We start from the raw sequence: 20,181 nt of genomic DNA on the forward strand, positions 1-20,181 counted from the left end.
AATTTTTATTAAAATTGTATAAGTAAGAAATAATTATAACCCAAATTAGGTACTTTCTTTTTTTTTTAAATTAAATTCATCTGATTAGTGATTATGTAATTGACAGCGTTTTAATTTTCAATAAATTAACATAGCATAAAAGTATAATATAATAAAATAATATAAAGTAATATATTATTAAAATAATTATTATTGACATTTATAAATTATTTTGTATTAATTTTATACATAATAATCAATGTTAAAATAATTTTGGTTACCGATCACAGTCATGACATAACTTTTTACAGCATCAAAAGTACAGTGAACATAAAAATATTATTATAATAAGTAATAGTGATATTTGGTACTATTTTTAAGTCATGAAAAAATGCATCGTTAATTAATAATTTAAACGTGTTTCTAAAATCAATACTGAATAAAAAAATAAAGAAATTCAAAAAAATCGAATGTTTTTGGATTTTGTACATTTTTTTGTTCAGTTATCACTTTTTGAAATAAATACTAATACACAGACAGTAGTACTTATTTTATTTTTAGCCCTCCCCTAACTTAAGACTCTACTTAGGTCTATTTAATGAACATTATAATATATTTTTATTTTGTTATATAAATAATACAAAATATAGTTATATTTTTTCAACACAACTCATTACTAACCTTAACTAAAAGGGTTAAATGTTTTGCTAAAACAAAATTTAATAATTATTCCAACTATATAGTAGTGACATTTAAACATTTTTTATTTATATACATACAGATTACAGCCGTAGTAATTTGTATCAACAACAGTATTAACTAATTTATAATTATACACTTTAGTAATAAATAGAAAAAATTATAAAATATTTAATTCTGTCATAGTGTTTCTAATGTAGGACTTTAAACTTCAAAAATATCTTTTAGGCGTAGCAGATGATACATCATACAGGTGAAATGCAAAATATTCTCAAGAGATTTTGAATATTTGGATAAAACACTGTCACAAATATTTAATGAATGTAATCCCGAGTCAATAGTCACGTTTTCAGTTATTAATTTAGCTCCACACCTTTAACTCTGCGGTGCTCGAGTGTTGGTCAATTGTACACCGAACATGAAGGGGGCGGTTTGAATGTTTTAACAGGTTATCAAAACTTTATGGTGTTAACTGTTTAGTGTGAAAAGTCTTATGCAAGCGAAATAGCGCGGGGGCAGTTCATCAATCATTAGGTAGGAAATACTTGGAAAAGGGTATTTGTGGCTAGTGACGGCAATCGGGTTGATTCGCTTCCTAAACTACAGTTTAAATGTTTTATATAGAAATAAAGTACGGTTGGAGAGGAGAATTATAGTTTTTTTTTACAAGCCACAGCGATAAATCTTGTTTTTATTTTTTTGTTACGGATTGAAAAGAATAATACATTTCCTGGTACGAAGACTTTTTTGAATAATTATAAAATTTATCGATAAAATGTAATCCGGTCCGGAAAAACAACATACCAAATGTAGAGATCTCTTTCGATGTCACGTTATTTAAAATATTCCCTAAATCGCAATTGGCATTGTACATTTTCCCATTCAAACCCTCGTTCGAATACATTTTAGTAATAAAATATGGAGAAAAATACAGCGCGTGTCTTTATTAATACAAAATACTTGTAAGATTAATCATGCTATCTTTTAATCCAAATACAATTTAGATCCTGTACAAAATAGACAGTATATCCACTATTTTGTACCTATATACATATAATATTACATTACTATATCATATTTCTACATAAATATCATGTAATTTAATGTTTAACATAAGCACATGATCTCGTAGAAGCAAAAAAAGTAAGTAAAAAAAAAAGGCATTTGAACTACATTTTGTTAGTACGAATGTAGGTACATTTTTTTGAATAAATAAAAATAAAGATGTGCATTTACTATGTAGATCGCGTTATAGCCACAAAATTAAACTTGTTGAAATATTATATTTTGTAATCGATAACTTATTTGAAAACGGCGCATTGTATATGCAAGACCAGTGCATGTTGTATATGTATACAGAAAGTTAATATACCTAGAACATTACAGTGTACATATAGATATAGTGTGCATAATATATTATATAATAATAATATACAACAATGTAATGCCCGTATGAAATTCGACCCAATTTCCGACTTAAGTTCATACAAGAAAATTGCAAATTGTGTAGTTTTAACTAGTAGCAAGTCAATAGGCCATTAAAATATACTGACAACTTGCATATTGTTACAGGTTATAAGTTGTATGTTACATAATATATTTTATAAATATCATTCAATATTATACATACGATTTAGAAACGTTTATAAGTTATTTGTGATATTTGCTATAAGTGTTTGTTTAAGGTTGCTTATTCTTTTATTTATCGCGTTTTAGCGTTAGTTAACTAGAAACTTTTTATGCGGATTAAACCGATCCGAAAGAATTTACCAAAAACAATTCGAATCGTTTTCATGTTATTGAATAACATACACGGTATACACGCATTAACTAATTTGGTGTTTGTTAATTATTTGGCAAACATTCCTTTTTTAGTTCGTTTATGTTTTACAAAAAATAATTGCGTCTGGTTTCTTTTTTTACGAAGGGGGTTTAAAGTATTTAGTAGTTTTGTATTTTTTACTCTTTATGAGCATTAAACTTGTACGAATTCGACGGTTATATTTAGAATGTACATTATACTAATACGTTTACATTGTTCACTAACTAATATAATTAACGTCTAATTTTATCAATATCGACTAAATGCCTATTCATTAGTAACTGGATTTACTGTTAATTATATAATACCCGTTTGTTATTATTGTTATATTATTAAATATTATACTGTTATATTAATAATATTAAAACGGATCAAGCCTACCGAGATAAACACGTTAATAAATTAAAGGAGATAGAATACAAATTAAAAACCAAGCACAGTCCCCGTATCAAGCAGTAATCAATTAAATGCTTATTTATTTTATATTTAGTCCGAAAATAAAAGAATCAAAGTACCAATTGCTGCATACGATTTCGAATTGATGGATATTCTATTCGAGTATGTCAAAAGTTCATAAGAAAACAAATTATTGTCTTTTGCACCTCAGCAAATTTTCATCTCAGCACCGCATCGGAGGCCTAAGTTGACAATTATTATTGTAAATATATGAAGTTTCAATAATATTGCTAAAAGTATGGTAAGATGAACAAATAGTTTTTCAAGTTAAACATTTCTGAAATAATGGCATAGTTAATAATATATGTTTATAGACGTTTCGGCATAAAATTGATGTTTACATATATTTAACCTCGGTATAAAAGACACAATATAGTACATACATAAATAAACTATAAGGTGGACAATAAAATGAAATGGTTTTTGTGTAGTTGTTATTTTAAGGTTTATTATGAGAATTTTATTTTTGTACGTTTATTGGACCATTTTAATGTGTCAAGATTTTCCGGCTCATAAAATTATTCTGGGATATATTATATTTCCAAAAACCATTTGTACACCTGCGTATGGAACGGCCGTATGTGTTTCACGAAATGCGAACACCGTATTTGAGGTCTTATATTTTAAATTAATGTACTATCATTATTATAGGTATAAGTTGATGATACAACGTATGTTATTAATTATTTTTAGTAATAGTCATGTATGAAAAAATTTGAATATGTCAATAAAGTCAAACGATATCGTTCCTTTACATTTTTAAGTTTAAAGTTACAAATTCTGGTATGGACAATATGAGTACACATTATAATATATTATTGTTATAATAATATAGATAAGATATGATTATCATATTGAACAAAACGCGAATTTAGATTTCAGAAAACCTATTTTTTTTTCGTACATATTATATACAATTACCTATAATTAATTAATTATTTAGCGGGCACTAGGAAGTGAGTATAGGACCGGGTACTTTAACCTTATAAAATATAGGGGAAAAAAGTGAAAAGGGAAGGGTTTTTTTCAACGGCGTTACCATTGTTTAAGTTATAGTTCGACAGCTTTGACTCGTGAGAAATGAATACAAATAATACGACTAAGTAAAACCGCTTTCTAGATTTTTGTAAAAAAAAATCGTTGGTGTTTTCGACTTGTTGTAATCTCTCTCAAAGTTCTAATCGTTTACGATTTCCGACAATGTTGAACGTACACTCAAAAGAGGCAGTCGTTTAATGACGTACTCGCATTGTCCGGCCAAAACTCACATTGGTCATTAAAAAGATTCTGCCTTTTAATGTTTGTTTTTTTTTGTCTACTCGATACTTTTTTTTTTTATGGGAAAATACCTCGCGAAAACTTTTCTTAAGTATTATTACCAGTGTCGGATCCAGGGGTTGTTCCAGGGGGGGGGGGCGAATTTTCGTTTTTTGTAGGTATAATAAAACTACCTTTTTAGTTTTTCACTTTTTATTAATTGTCTACAAAATATGTTACAATGTATTAATTATATTTTGATTAGTTATTTTTTAATTAATTATTATTAATTCAGTTTAATTTTGACCCAATAAACTTCCATAGAAAATAGCTACAACAAGTTTGTTTAAATTCAAATACATATTGGAATTGAGCAAAGTACAATACTCAGATATTTATAATATAAAATCGATGCATCTTTTTTTTTTCTTTAGCAAATCTTTCAATAATATCACCTACATTTAAGAGGATTCGAAACCGGCCGTTTTTTCAGTCAAAACACATCATTTTATGTCCATCGCACAGGCCGTACCAGTAACCCGACAAGTAATTTGAAAACAGATTTGAATTCGCCGTGAAGTTTACTTAGAATCGGTGAGGGTACTTTTTCAATTTTTAATTTTAACCCTTTCCAAATTTGATTTAAAAAAAAAGTACGCCGACCGATCTCAAGTGAACTTCACGACGAATTCAAATCTGTTTTCAGCGACGGAACAAAAAAAGGGTCCAATTATGTTAACTAAAATGGCTTTTACTCATAGACAAAATTATTAAAAATTAAAAATAAATGCCATGAAGCTTATACAAATTAACCGGTAAATTAATTGACATGGTCGAAATTTATTACAACCCCTTTTTTTCTTGGGCCAAAACTCGGGCTAAGGGGGGGGGGCGACCCCCCCCCCCATCAAATCCGCCACTGATTATTACAATACCGAGACCCTCGGTCTGTCTCGGGCAAACCGATGATTGTTTTTATTTATTATTTTTTTCGTTCTTTTTGACATTTCCTCGAGCATTGTTGCTGATATGTCGTCGTCGTTCTGCATCCGTCTTATCGTGTCGGTGTCATCGGGCACGGTGGTGGAAGTGGTTTTTTTTTTGTACACAGGGTTCTGCTGTTATAAGGGGGTTGTTACTCGACTTTCGGCCGGCGGCGCGCCGACAGTTTTCCAGAGCGAGTCGGTGTCGAAACGTTAGCCGATGCGCGCCCGGGTTCTCGCATGCCACACGGCGGTGATCGTGGGCTTATTATTGCGCCGGGAACGTTAATGACAAACGGTTTTTCACTGGCCCGTCGTCGCTGCCGAACCGATCAGCAAGTCATGCCGGAAGACCCGTAATCGACTACAGGTAAGAAAGCCGGTGTTGTATGCAAATTAAAAACCACACACCCGCCAAAAATAACGTGTACCTGTTTATACTATAATTATTACTATAACCGAGAGTCTGATAAAATGTGTTCACGACATTTTTAACGTTGTAGTGAAAAAAGGCAATTTTTGAAATCGTTTTCGTAGCACCTTACAAAACTAGCGTCCGCTTGGTGTATATAAACCTAAAGTAAAAAAAAAAATTTTTAAAAAATATTCCCCCCCCCCTCAAGTAAAAAAAAACCAATATTCAGCAAAAGTATTGACGTTTTCTATCATAACTCAAAAAGTTTCAATATGATATATATAATGTGTATATATGTTTTTTTCAAGTCTGATTTTGATGTGGAATAAACTATAGTGTATAGCGAAGAAAAAATAATTTTTCAAAAATACTTTATTATTCACTTTAAAAATTAAATCAAAGTTAAAAAAAAATTGTTTTTGCATGTTTTTTAATTTTATTTTTGGCGTTTAAAAAAAAAAAATGTACACGTATAATATGCAGAATATAGTTTTCTACAAAATAATAGTTTTTTAATTATTTTTAGTTTTGAAACTTTTTGAGTTATGATAGAAAATGTCAATACTTTTGCTGAATATTGGTTTTTGACTTGGGGCGGGGGAAATATTTTTTTAAAAATTATTTTCTTTTACTTTAGGTTTATATACACCAAGACGCTAGTTTTGTAAAGTATTACAAAAACGATTTCAAAAATTGCCTTTTTTCACTACACCCTATTAAGACACTTTTATTCACGGAAAGTACTTGCACTTTTATTATTGTAATACATACCTATTTTTAGTGATGTGGTTTTAAAACTATTACATAAAATCATTAAATATTTACTTTGGTTTTTTAATATTTACCAGAGCTCTATCAACTTTTGAAACTTAAACGGTAACGTATTCATTTAATTAACTTTTTTTAAATGAAGAATAACTTGCTGAACATTTTGACTTGCCGATAACCAGTTTTGGATATTTCGTTTTTTTTTTTACTTTGAAGTTATTAAAGTTTAAAATTTAAGACGGGAGGAAGGGTGGAAACTAATATTATTTTTATTTGCGCGCGTTAATATACTACATTTCACCTCCCGTCCTAAATTTTAAACTTTATTAACTTAAAAAGTAATTATCTAAATATGGTCATAGACCGAAATTTTCCGCAAATTATTCTTAATTTAATATTATATACGTTACCATTTAAGTTTCAAAAGTTGACATTGGTCTGGAAAATGTTTTAATACTGCCTTATATTGTAAAACAACATAAGCCAATGTCCTTTAAAAAGGACAACTGTAGAAAACTACAAAGTTGAAATTATTCTAAAACAAATAGTGTCTTACGTTAAATTGGTCACCCTGTATTATTAACATGTTATCGACAGAAAATCGAATACTATTGACACAATTTGTTTCGGTAATTACCGAATATAATTTTTAACTATCTTTGGAATATAAACTGTTATTTACTTTTATTATACTAGAACTTAAGTGTCATAGCTAAAACTAAATATGCCCGTTACTGTGATCGATAAGGAGTGACACTATGCAAATAGAAGAACAACAAAATTATTAAACTTTAAACTTTTGATTAAATTAGGCCAAAAGTTATAAAACAAAGGCAAAATTAAATTTGCCATTTTATGCATTTTTCCTCCTATAAGTAATATGAAAATAGATCTCATCGTCAAAAAGGATCAAAGCCGCCTACGTTGACTTGAGATACTTGTTAGAAAATTCATCACACTGTAATATCTTCTGAACAAAGAGTAATGTGTCCTATATACTATAGGTATACAAAAAATATTTAGCAAAAAAAAGCTTAATAAAAACAAAACAAAATTATAATATCGTTACGGATAAGGGGATACGAAGCTAAGGATAACCTTATTTGATTACAAAAAATACTTATTAACAATTTTTGAGAGGTTTTTTTTTAGTTTGAAGGTAGCAAACGAAATTTATATTTTAGATTTTATAAAAAAAGTAATAAGTACAAATCGTGATTTAAAATGGATTATTCAATCTGATTCTTTATTATTTTCTTGTCATAATTTAATAATAACAGAGGATTTTTTTGTGTTACTTTTTTAATAATGTACAACATTATATTTTACTCAAAATGAGTTAACACGGAATCTGACTGAAAAAATTGAATTATAGTATTTTAATAGTCGCACAAAACAACTAAGGATGAATCGTCTATTCGATTTTCATACTTGGAGGCATTGTTATTTGAGCTTACGTTTTTGAAAGGAAATGGGGTGTAAATGGTTATTTTTTCAAGAAGTTACAACTTTTTAGTATGAGTAAAATAGAGAAAACTTGTTTATTTTATGAAAAGTGTGAGAATAACTTCAACTTTAAGCAATTTCGAAAGCTTTCCGAGAAAATCTATTGAGAAAGTATACAAGGATAAAAAAATAAATACAAAAGTGTAATGTCAATGTTTTCAATAGCCTCATTGTTATATAAGCCAAGGCGAATACAATTGGTCCCGTTTAAAGTTAAGACTAGTAAAATATATATTAAAAATTGTCCTTTTACAAATAAGGGATGGTTTCAAATAAACTGACGGGTTTGGCAATGGTTTGTACTTACTGAGACCAGTAAAAAATCGTAAAACCAAAAAAGCAACTTTTCGTTAACTCCAACTTGAAATTAAAATATAATTAACAGTTAATAGTTTTCAGCAAAAGTCAGCAGGCAATCTTTTCCCAAAATAAACTTTTTTATTTTATTGGTTGTGGTTTAACGTTGCGCGCGTTGATCGTAGTAGCAACGATACTCATTTATTATTCAATTACATTGAGCTATTAAATTGAAATTAATTATTAAATTTAATTTCATAGAATTTTTAACTGATCCCGAGTAGAATAATTATTTAGTCGTTTAACTAAGAAAGATGAGACCATATTTTACAGTAAGCAGTTAAGACTTAGTGTTATGTGTGCTACACAAAAAAAAACAATGTAATGTCCAATAATAGTTTAAAAAGGAAGGAGACAAATTTCAATAAAGTTATTAATTTGAAACCTTATTGTAAAAAATATGCCATAAGGAAATTATTAATCATCTATGATTCAGGATATTAACTAAAACCGTTTCAAACTTTATCTAACCTTTTTTTTTTAACTTATACATACAAACTATACATTTAGATATATGATAGATGATGCCTTATGCATACACATACATATATTGTACAAAAACTTCATAGCTTGCATGCCACTGTATATGAATACGCGCAATAAAACATAAATTACATTTCTTGAAGGTTTCAATTTGTTCACTCTTTGTTTATTTGTGTGCACCAGTTTATACAATATATTATGTAAGTCGTATTTACATAAGAATGACCAGTACCAGACAAGATACTACTAGTAATGATATATTATAGCCTACGGGGTAACCGCGTTATACATGAATGACATAAAACGTCATAGGAATGCTGAATCTTTTTATTGAACGATAAGGTCTTTGTTATGATTTTATGTTTTAAATTTTGCAAGTTAATGGTTTGTAAACGAAATTTCATTACTTATGTCGGTGAAATGTGATGGAAATATTTTTGTGATAACAACTGAGCTTTTTATATCAAAACTAGAATATAGTTAACGCGAAGATAAACTATTTAACGATATTATTGTTTAATGTCTTTTCTAGTAAGTAGGTACATTAATAATTCGTATAGGCGTGAGTTTGATAGTATAAATATTTAGTTGAAAGTCTACATACATGCACGGAATAGCTAATGAGTGTTAAAAGCAACATTGTTGTTTTTAATGGGATTTTTATCATCGTTTACATGCGAAAATTAAAACATAAAACTAGACAATCGTAAGTGATAGTATTAATTTTAAAGACAATTGTTTACGTTAATCTTTAACAACTAGTACACCGTTTGTTTAACTTTTAATAATAATTTAATTTCATCCTAAATGTGCACTCAATATTGAGTGCACACTCTTTATCGAAACTTACTCCAATGGTCATTGTATTCTTCATTAACTTTACTACTTTAAAACATCAGACGTGAGTAATAGTGTGGAAATTGCTTCTATATAGAATCTTGACAGCGTTCGACCCCAGAAGAAAAATCATCTTATTTTTCAATTCAATTTATATCCGATGATGTTTTCTGTTTATAAATGTTAGTTTCGTATTTTTATAGTCACTAAAAATATCGACTCATGTTTCAGATGTTAAATATTTATTTTTCCAAACAACGATTTTCGATCGAAATTCCATTTTTAAAAACCAAATAAATCAAACAAACAACTCGATGGTGAATTGTTGTAATTAAAATATATGTACAGAGTTGAGTCGAGAGGATGGCACAGATTTACATACTACGCATTCATACATAAGTCTGTCCCATCCTAGTGACCCTTATCTATACTGTATGTGTATCTATATTTATTTAAAAATTGCACTTCCTTACATAAATAAGTAGTTTATCTTGATGAAAATATTCAGTTTAATAATCAGACATCCGGAACAAGTTCCGACCACAAATAATAATAAAAAATGTTCACTGGAAGAATATGCTCATTTCGGAAAAGTTCCGGAACAGATAATCAATGTAAAAAGAAGCTTTCGAGCCAGCTCGAAAAAATTTAATATTATTTTTTTTTTATGCGTGTAAATAGATCTAACTATTTATAACAACTTGTTCATTAAATGTAAGCGCTAAAATTTCGTGACCGATTTGAAAAAAATGCATTTATAACTTTTGCAATTTTAATATAATTATGATGGTATGAATATTTCGATCGATATTCTTATACTGTAAAAGTTATGTGCTTTAACTTAATTCCTTTGCTGTTTTATGACAATCTTTCAACAATATAATACTGAAATGGCCTTGTCCCAGTTGAGTTTTTAATCGGTCACAAAAAGTGCGGGTACCTCTGTCCCATTTTAAACGATACAAGTTAGTAGGCAATTTTACCACCAGCGACAGTTTTTGGGCTTTGGGATATTTTATTCCCTCATAAGCTATATGTAAATTATGAATATACAAGATCTCGTTGTTTTCGACTGGGATTCATGTAATATGTATTAATATACATATCATTTTCAGAGGAATTGTATAATAATAATAATAAACATTAATTTATCGATGTTAATATAGTTTGACCAAAAATACACGTATATTGGTGATTATGCAACAACTGCGTTTAGCCATTTCAAATACAACTTATGTGACTTCTTTGAATGTACCTACGTTTTTCATAATCTGGTTGAAAAAAAAACGTTGCCGTTAAATTTTAACAGTTAACACCTCATGTTATTTATTGTTATGCAATGACCGATAAATACTTTTGATAAAATCATTTCCTCGACGAGCCTCCAATACACTTAACAAGTTATTTTGTGGTTAACGCAAAGTATTAAATAACTACTTGTATTATTATCGTTTAAATGTCTATAGAAAAATTGGTATAAGTGTTTGTACCCAGTTCTTACATGTTAAATTGTTTTAATGTGTTTGGCTTTACATAATATATATTATATTATAGTGTATAAGGATTTGTACATAGTTATTGTGCTCATTTTTGGGTTGTATTTGATTGTCGATATCGATTTTACTATGTAACTAGAATTTACATACGTACTAAAATATTGTACGTGTTAAGAGATTTATAAAACATTTTTTTTATAACAATAAGTAGAATTTCAATAAATAGGAAATATAAGAAACATGACAAAAATATGAATTGTTTATTGACAAACGTAAGTAATGGCAAATACTGAGAAAAAAACCAACTCAAAAAAAAAAAAGAATAGGTGCGAAATGGAAATCGTTTCACAAAGCAAAGTATAAATCTTTTATTGGTAACGTTACCATTGAAACGTTGCATTTATTTTAGTTATAATGTATATTTAAAAGCATTTCAAATGTCTTTGATCAAACTTTCTCAACAAACGCTGCGCTGTTGATTTATTTCTTTGTAATAACAAAGGTTAATAAAGGTAATAACAAAGACTATAGAAAATATTGAGAAAAAAATGAGGTATTTCTATAAGCAAGTTTCTTACTCTTTCATGTATTTAAAATGTTTTCTTACGTTTCAAATGAAATATAATATTCACAAATAATTCTCATGATTTAGCTGCTTTTTTTTAATTGGAAATAATTGGATTCTGCTTGATCGACCCCAGAGATAAGCCAGACGTTGGGTCGACATTGATTCGCCGACATTGTATCCAGCCAAACGAATAGGCGGGATTTGGCACGAATACCATCGAACATAAATTGCAGTCGACAGTTGGAGTTGGAGTTTTTGACGTTTCCCAGTGGTGATCAAAACGTGTAAAAATTGTACAACTCCCAGCGATATCTCTATAGGCCGTACCGCAGTGCGGGGAACGGACGAGCGCACTTACCACTGGGCTACCGGAAACGAACTCTGACGGTCAAATGTAAAATTCAAACCGGGTCCATGCACATTAATGACTTAGATGGTTTAATGACATTTGCTCGGTGTACGTACACCGGATACAGTAATTTTATTCGGCGTTTTTTAATGTTCCACGTTCGAGACTCAATGGTGGCGCCGGACATTTTCCGCTAATGGAGGCAAAGCCAAATTCGAGAGGGACGCTTGCCTCGCCCCAGCCTAAAACAGCACCGTCCACCGTTCGAATAAGCTCAATATATAAAGTGAATGATATTATACGAGTAACTATTGTATTCTCGTTTATTGTACAGTGTCCATATTTCATGCCGCGTTCAAAGTACTTTTATTGATCTCCTAAACATCTCACGGATGCAGACGAGTGTTATCTAGATGATGCTTCGGGTTAGCAATCGATTAACGACCTACATAATAAAAATACGTTTGGCCCGATTTTGCAAACAGAGTTCAAGTGCGGTACAATAACATACAACCATAATAATTGCATCACGTGTTCAGGCAATTCGCCGTTTTTCCACATTATAACCTCCTCTGTTTTTATTGACTAAAATTTCGCACCTATTAGGTGTACGCCATGTTGTTCTCTCATATTTTATTTACATTATGTCGTGACACGCGAGTCAATTTTAATTATTTTTGAAAATAAAAAAAAAATTAATAAATACAAATACTTTGTAGATATTAAAATTAAATAATCGAAGCAACGTAACTGTTATGTATTTTCCTCGTCTAGCACACGTATTACAGTTTCTATAGCTATTATTTTGTACATTTTTCTCTAACTTTTAGCAATTAGTAAAAAAACTAGTCCTTACAAGCAACTTATCTTGCTTGAAAAATATTTAAGTGTTCTAGTAAGATATTAATGCATTGTACATGTCAAAATGAAATCGTTGTTAAACATCACCTCATCTCCGTTACCCGTAATTGGGGACCATTCTGCTAGATCCAGAAAGTAGAATTCAATGGAATTCTAGAAAATACATATCATAAAGTTTTCCGAAACTCGTAAATAAGATATTTCAAGAGATTGTACATATTATGTACGATAATAAAGTTATTCTTAACTTGTACGAGAGTTTGTTGATCGTTTTTATACCACTGTGAAACAGACGAGGTCCGTCGTCGCCACACAAAAGTTTTGCTTATTAGACGTTAGGGATCAAAATAAAATCTATTGTAACGGATAGTGGATACTGTCTACTACAGTGAAATATTGTGAGAGTCGTAAATATCAACAAATAGTTTTAGCTTTTCGGAAATCATACGCCCTAACTAAACTCCGTGATTACTAATTGTCTATGATTAAACGCCGACCATCTTAACAATGGCCACGTACTCGAAATCGCATTACCATTAGCCGTTTTGGTATTATTTCTTCGCATTAATAAAACAATGGGTCGTTCGTGTTTTCGGATTGTCTACTGTCTAATACACAGAAGCATATTTTTGTTGGATCGTTTGGGAACGTTGGTACGCACGCTAACATTTGGACCGCAATGCACATCAACGGGTATTTTTACACAATGGTTGTTAAAAAAAAAAAAAAAAAACGTACAAATGAAAATAGACGAGAAAAGCACACGTGTAATTTATATCGGACGATAATACACGAAAGAAAATTTTTATCGTTGCGCGTTAAAACTTACCACCGGTGTAGGTACCTACCGACAGTGGGCGCCTTGTGTCTATTTACTACACACCGCAGTATAATACACGGAGAGAGGCAATATTTTTTCGGTTTTTACTCCAACAATGTTTGCCTTCTTAATGCGCGCTACGTATTGCTAACGATTGCTACCGCCGTGACATATATCAAACACAGCGTATACGGTCTGCAGTAAATGACACGGCGTATTTAGGGGTAGATTATATTAGTATACGGCTGTATATGTATGTGTAGTGTATATTCTAGTCGTAGCGTCCCCCAACAACTGCATTACAAACAACTCGTGTGCGCCTGTGTGTTTGTTTTCCATGCAAAACCACTTGCAAAAAAAAAATAGAAAGACCACGTGGTCTGAGTCACTGCAGTGGATTTTGACACGATCGCTCTTCGGCACACACCCCGTGTGAACGTTGCAGTCGATCATACTTTATCTGCTTTATCTCGAGCAAAAGGGTTACCTCGGATATTTCCGAGGTAACCTATTGGTCAACTCCCCCGGTTTCAAAAATCGTACTCTCGTTAAACGTCAAAACTTTGTACTGAAAAAAAAAAATATATACTAACGACCGATCAGACAACAACATAGCAGTAACGATGCTTGGGTTTGCCAGTACAATATTGGTTGCCCTATCACTGGACCGACACTAATCCGACATATTCGTATCATACATAGGTATCTACTTTGCTAAAAATTATTATTATTTTCAATTTCTTCGTCTCAGATTACATAGGATGAGCGATGAGTGACATTTATACATACGAAAACCGAGTTTGTGTTTTCCCTTCGGACGTCTTACTTGTTTACATTACTAATAGTTATTGGAAGATGACATAGTTTGACTTATTAATTGCAGTACTACTTACATTTTTGGAGATACGTTGTTATCTATATAGCAGATTGCACGTCGCTGTCATGTTTATGTTGTTGAGTCTGAAGGAAGGTAAAAGGTTTATGAAATCGCTCCAAGTAATATATATATATATATATCAAGGATAAATAGTTCGATTTTAAATGAAATTTAATGTCTATAGAATTTATTAATTTATAATAAAATCAATTAACTAACTGTATGTAATAATTCTGTTAAAAAAGACAATAAGTCAAAATGAAGATATTATATTTCTGATTAATCCTCACTTATCATTGACGAAAATTGAGGCTTATATGTAGTCAATTTATTCTAACGTAAAATTATAATATGAATAATACAAAATATGTATTAAATAACTATATTTGCATAAAATGTATGATTGTATCTTCTTTTATCGGCATTGCCGTTTCAAAAAAAAAATAAAGGATAACATAATAAATTATAAAGGGTGACATATCATTACCAATTGTTCGTACAAGTTTTATATATCGAAAGGAAAAATAAATTATGAAATACAACGTTGAGAATAAAATAGCGATACATTTATTTTTTGTTTACTCGGCTCCTTCCCTGTTTTTAATTTAAACATATCATTTATGGGGTTAAGACCTTCTGAGATTTGCATATCTGTTTAAGGTAATTTGACAGGGTCCGCGTGGATACAAATTCATTTCATTATAACACTGTCTGCTATGCATAATACGACCTTATGCATATTGGACGAGAAGGCTCGGAACGGAAATTACATGAGCGGATTAAAGATTGTTTGTCGAGACCATCGTACGTGTAATAGAATAATTTTCTGACTTCATGAGTTTGTTATCATTGAAAGGATAATTGAAAAGTATTGTTACTTCGAAAACGTTTTTGATCGTTTCGTTTTTTTAATACTATGTTAACTAGTCATCTCAATAATGATTACTAAAATTCCTTGTTGTAAATATTACAAATAACATGAAATTATAATAAGAAATGTAGGTAACATGAAAGTCTGTATAATAATATTGTTCAACAACTGAGTTTTTGTAAAAAAAAAAGTGAATAATTTAATTTAACAATTTATTCTTAAAAGTCGATTCCTTAGTATACCGTTTCACTTTCAAATATGGAATAATAAATGTTGTCGAAACTTTCTTGACAGACTGCCCTACATTTTTCGCTTGCATGTAAAAATTGTTAAAAAAATCACCTTTCATTTTAGCTAACCCGTGTTAAACTATATAAAATAGTCAAAACATTTTCATTTTGAAGGTGTGCCTATATTTGAATTTGCAGTGTGATCGGTTAACTATGACCCAGGTATGTACATTGAATATTTTAAAAGATATCTGTTATTATTTAAAAAAGCTTTAAGTTTATGCGGTTTAAACACACGTCAAAAATGAAGTTATATTTTTGAGAACAAAATTAGACGAACTATTAACAGCTATAAAAGTATAAAGAGAATAATAATTTTAAGTTATTCACTGAGTCGTAGTTAGCCAAATACCCGGCAGAGCATATTTAATGTATGACATAAAAACGAGTAAATTTTGTTTTGTTAAAAATAACGCATTGCGTATCGTCTTAACAGCGACGTTCAATTATAGGTAGGTACCATAGATAGGTATCAGACTGTTAATTATAATTTATCATTTTTTCTAAAAAGATGCACACTGCACAGCATATTAAACAGACACGTGTACTTCAGTGGGCTGTGTAATGTGTATGTGTGCATTACGAAATCGAATTAATAAATGCCCGCATAATTGAATGTGTAACGTGTGGCTCGCGACAACCGATACAGCGGTTATAACTGGACAACCACCGTGCGAAAGTTCGCTATAGGTCGTACCTAATGCAATTTCACAGGACCCGACCACAAATAACCTTATTAGATTTCAAACGGATTAACAAAACAAAAAATTCCATCTTATATTATTGGAATACATTTTTTTTTTTTTAATTTACGTTAAACCGGTTCGTCGAATTAATCTGGTAGCAGTGTTTTTTGTTAAATTTTTTATTTTTAACAAAATTACAAGTTTCAGGTGTACCTGCGAATACAAGGTACACGAAAAAATGGACGGATGCACTAAGAAAGTTTGTATATTTTTTGTAAAACAGCTGCCTAATTCAGAGTTGTAAATGATTTTATATGGAGAAATATTACTGTTATTCATTTTTAATTTTTGTAACCATAGTGATATAGTTATAGAAATTATTCAAATGTCAATCTCTTTTTAATTTTTATGTATGCACAACATTTTACCATAAATACAAATTATTACTTGATTAATTCAAACTCTTCCTGTGTGTAGTTTTTGTCAATAGAATATATGTTCAGACAACTTTAAGCTCAAATTATTGTTTAAACTTTTAATAAATCTTCAATAATGTTTATACCCTTTTATCAGCCTTAGGAAACTTTACTAACTAATTAACAACTATAATTAAAAGTTAAAATGCAGATGTAAATAATTACAAAAAAAAACAAAAGATTGACGGCTTTGTCTCTCGCATGACAATAGAGTTATATATTGATAATATTTCTTAATTGTTCTTTTAACGTATAAACATAAGTTGCTTAAAAAAAATTTTGATACTGAAATTGTCGATTATATTATATTACCAACATTTTTTAGTGGACATAGTTTTATATTGAGTTTCATTGTTTTAGGGTTTATTAAAGAGTTAATTTTCAAACGATAGCGTTTGTCATATATTAATACATTGAAATTAAAAATGTTTGAATGATTAAATGTGTAAATTAGAATGAGATTATTATTATTACGAGTTTACCTATTTACTGAAAGCCTCCATTTTTTTAATTTAGTAGGCTACTATAATAAAAGACATGTATTTTATATTTATGGTCATGGTTTATGAAAGTAAATCATATTAGTATCAGAAGACAGAGTATAATCCGACAATTTAACAAACTACTAACGTGTCGTTTATCGATTTTCAGAATTTATGACTTACACGTTATGTAACGCCAAGTAATACTGGTCCTCGTCAAATTAAAACAGGAAAAGTACATTTTTATGTTGACAAAATAAATAAATAAGGGAATACAATATTTCTAAATAAATTTTCTATGGGAAATTTAATTTAAATGTGAAATCAGCTAAAACTGATATACAACACGTATTGTGTTTTACTAAACTAATAGCTAACTCATTTACATGTTCTCAAAAAACTATCTTATTAACATGGTACTTGATATTAATCAGGGTCATTAATTATTTTCTCGGAAAATAATTGCAATTTCGTAGTTTTCTGTAAAATAACATCAAATAGAGTACCGCAAAAAAACTAGCCATTTTTTTACAATGTAAAATTCTATGGAAAAAAGTTATTTTTTAGTGATTTATTAAATGTTTAAAATAAAATTACTATCAAATTCGGTAATTTATATTACAATACCTTTCAAACGATAAAGGTGGATAAAAAGCTTGTAAAATAACATACGGATTGTATAATTGGTTGACTATTGGTAACACTATTATGATTGTCGTGTACCTACTGAGCTAGACGGCATAAACACACGTTTGTCAAATATTCTTGGTTTCGAGATTTAAAAAGATGCGAATGTCAATGTTGGTTTAGCCGTATTATAGTAAACGCATGTTACATATTGTTGTACAATCTTTTGTTTTTAGACAAGCCCAAACGTCGAGAACCAAAATTCTATGTAAATACTTATGTCTTTTTGAAATTGTGTCTAAATATGTTTCGTATTACAAACAGAAAATGCCCTCTTTACAATTTCAATAGACAAACAAATTTTATTTCATTAGTTTACTGTGAAAATAACGAAATGTCCTATAACGATAATTATTGAAATCGATTTCTTTTTCTCTATAAAAATAATCGTTTTTTTTCTAGAGATTTTTTTTTTATTTGTATATAATCAAAATTATGAATAATTTTTATACCTGCGCCACTCCTCAGTTCTGTCCTACCGTGTGATTTTTGTAAAATCAACGAGCGTAAAAAAATAATTTATTCGTGACTACTGAATAATTATTTCTGGACAAACGGTTTATGGCGTTTTCATCTCGTTTTGATTAATTTATTGAGGTAAAATTCAATAAAAAGTAAAATTATTATTGTATTTTACACGTCGCGTCGTCATAAGAAAATGTTACATTATTTATTTCGCATTTCATTCAATATGTAATATTTGTTAAATTGCAGCTTTTAATATTTTTGTTAAATAGTATTTATTTAATGATTAGAAAAAAAACCGAGAGTATAGTATAATTATTATAATGCAACTTGCATATATTTTGTAGGATTTAAAATACCTATTAATAACCTAACGTAGTACTAGTCTTACTGACATTATTACTGCATTTTTATTGGCATACTATTATGTCTGTGATAATATTCTGTGTCTAACTGTCAATGCTGGACATGTATACTGTCTTAAAGTTGTCACAGTAATTAACGAATTAACGTTTCTTACCATTACTTGTTTTTAAATAATTATCGATTCGGTAGTAACTCAAACAGTAGTAGCTAGTGTTAGACCGAACAAGCCTAGTCGGTAACCATTATTGGTGCAGTATTGCATCTGTTGGGAAAACACAAATTTCATACACCAAAGTTAAAGATTACAACAATACTTATTTATAGTTAGTAATGTATTATAAAATAATAAAAATAACGATTTAAATTAAAATGTTTAATTTGTTTAGGTACAATGAAACTCAGCGTAACGTCATTTCGAGCGCATTCGTCGGCTCAGAAAAAAATATTGAAGTACCAAAACCAGCTCAATTATATCGCGCCTCATGTATCCGTAGTACCGAGTATTAATTCACCTTCGTCTACTCAAAATGTAAGTAGTGATCGCTTTAATTGTATTTTAATTTTAAAATTAATAGCATTATTGTAATAAAAGTTTTTCTCCGTGAAAACTTTTTATAAAATAAGTGCAAGAGATGACTCGCAGTGTTTTTCTGAATGAGCTAATAAAACAATTGGTTAATTAACTTTAGGTAAAGAATCTGTTCATTATAAACCATTAATAATGTTAAGGTATTCAATGTAATGGGTCTGTATACTAAACGAATTCTCATTGAAAACCATCATCAAAATAAACACAAAAGATTTAATTTCAACACTTCCCTCTTCTCTTCTCTTCCGAGTTGTGTCAGACACTGGCGATGTATAAAAAATACATCAATTATTTTGCTTGACACAAAATATTTATTATACAACTTATTAAAACAAATATAATATTATAAGAACAAAATTGTTATTCAGTAACAAATATAGTTAAACATTTTTTAAATAACATTTTAGTAAATAAAAACTTATAAACAAGGACGAAGCAAATAATATAGGTTTTAGGTTTACAGTCAATAATATGTCAAAGTATATTAATTTTATTTAAAGCATAGTGAGGTATAACATATTTCATTGTGATATTATTTATCATACAATTTAAAGTTCATAATACTTTTTGTCGTATTTAGGTATGACATAATAATCGATATGTGCACAAAGGAAACGATATTGTCAAAAAAGTTAGACTATTTTAGAATGATAAGTTTTATTATCACTAACCGTAACTTTTGATATTATCATTAGAGCCAAATACCATGCACTTAGCAAGAATTGTTTTTTTTTTA

At 29.4% G+C, this 20,181-nt stretch overlaps 1 protein-coding gene across 1 annotated transcript in view; it reads left to right on the forward strand.

Moving 5' to 3' along the window:
- Positions 1-5,417: 5,417 nt before the first annotated feature.
- Positions 5,418-20,181, forward strand: part of LOC126846692 (uncharacterized) — a 66,222-nt gene continuing 51,458 nt past the window's right edge. Inside the window, exons 1-2 of the mRNA XM_050586430.1 lie at positions 5,418-5,566; positions 19,243-19,385. Coding sequence (XP_050442387.1) covers positions 19,248-19,385 — 138 coding nt within the window. The 5' untranslated portion in view covers positions 5,418-5,566; positions 19,243-19,247. The remainder of the gene's footprint in view (positions 5,567-19,242; positions 19,386-20,181) is intronic.

This window comes from Adelges cooleyi, unplaced genomic scaffold (genome assembly GCF_023614345.1).
Source record: "Adelges cooleyi isolate 19-005CV unplaced genomic scaffold, UGA_ACOO_1.1 ACOO_flye_CR_arks_rails_tigmint_CR_PRNA_9, whole genome shotgun sequence".
In the NCBI taxonomy this organism is placed as follows: Eukaryota; Metazoa; Arthropoda; class Insecta; order Hemiptera; family Adelgidae; genus Adelges; species Adelges cooleyi.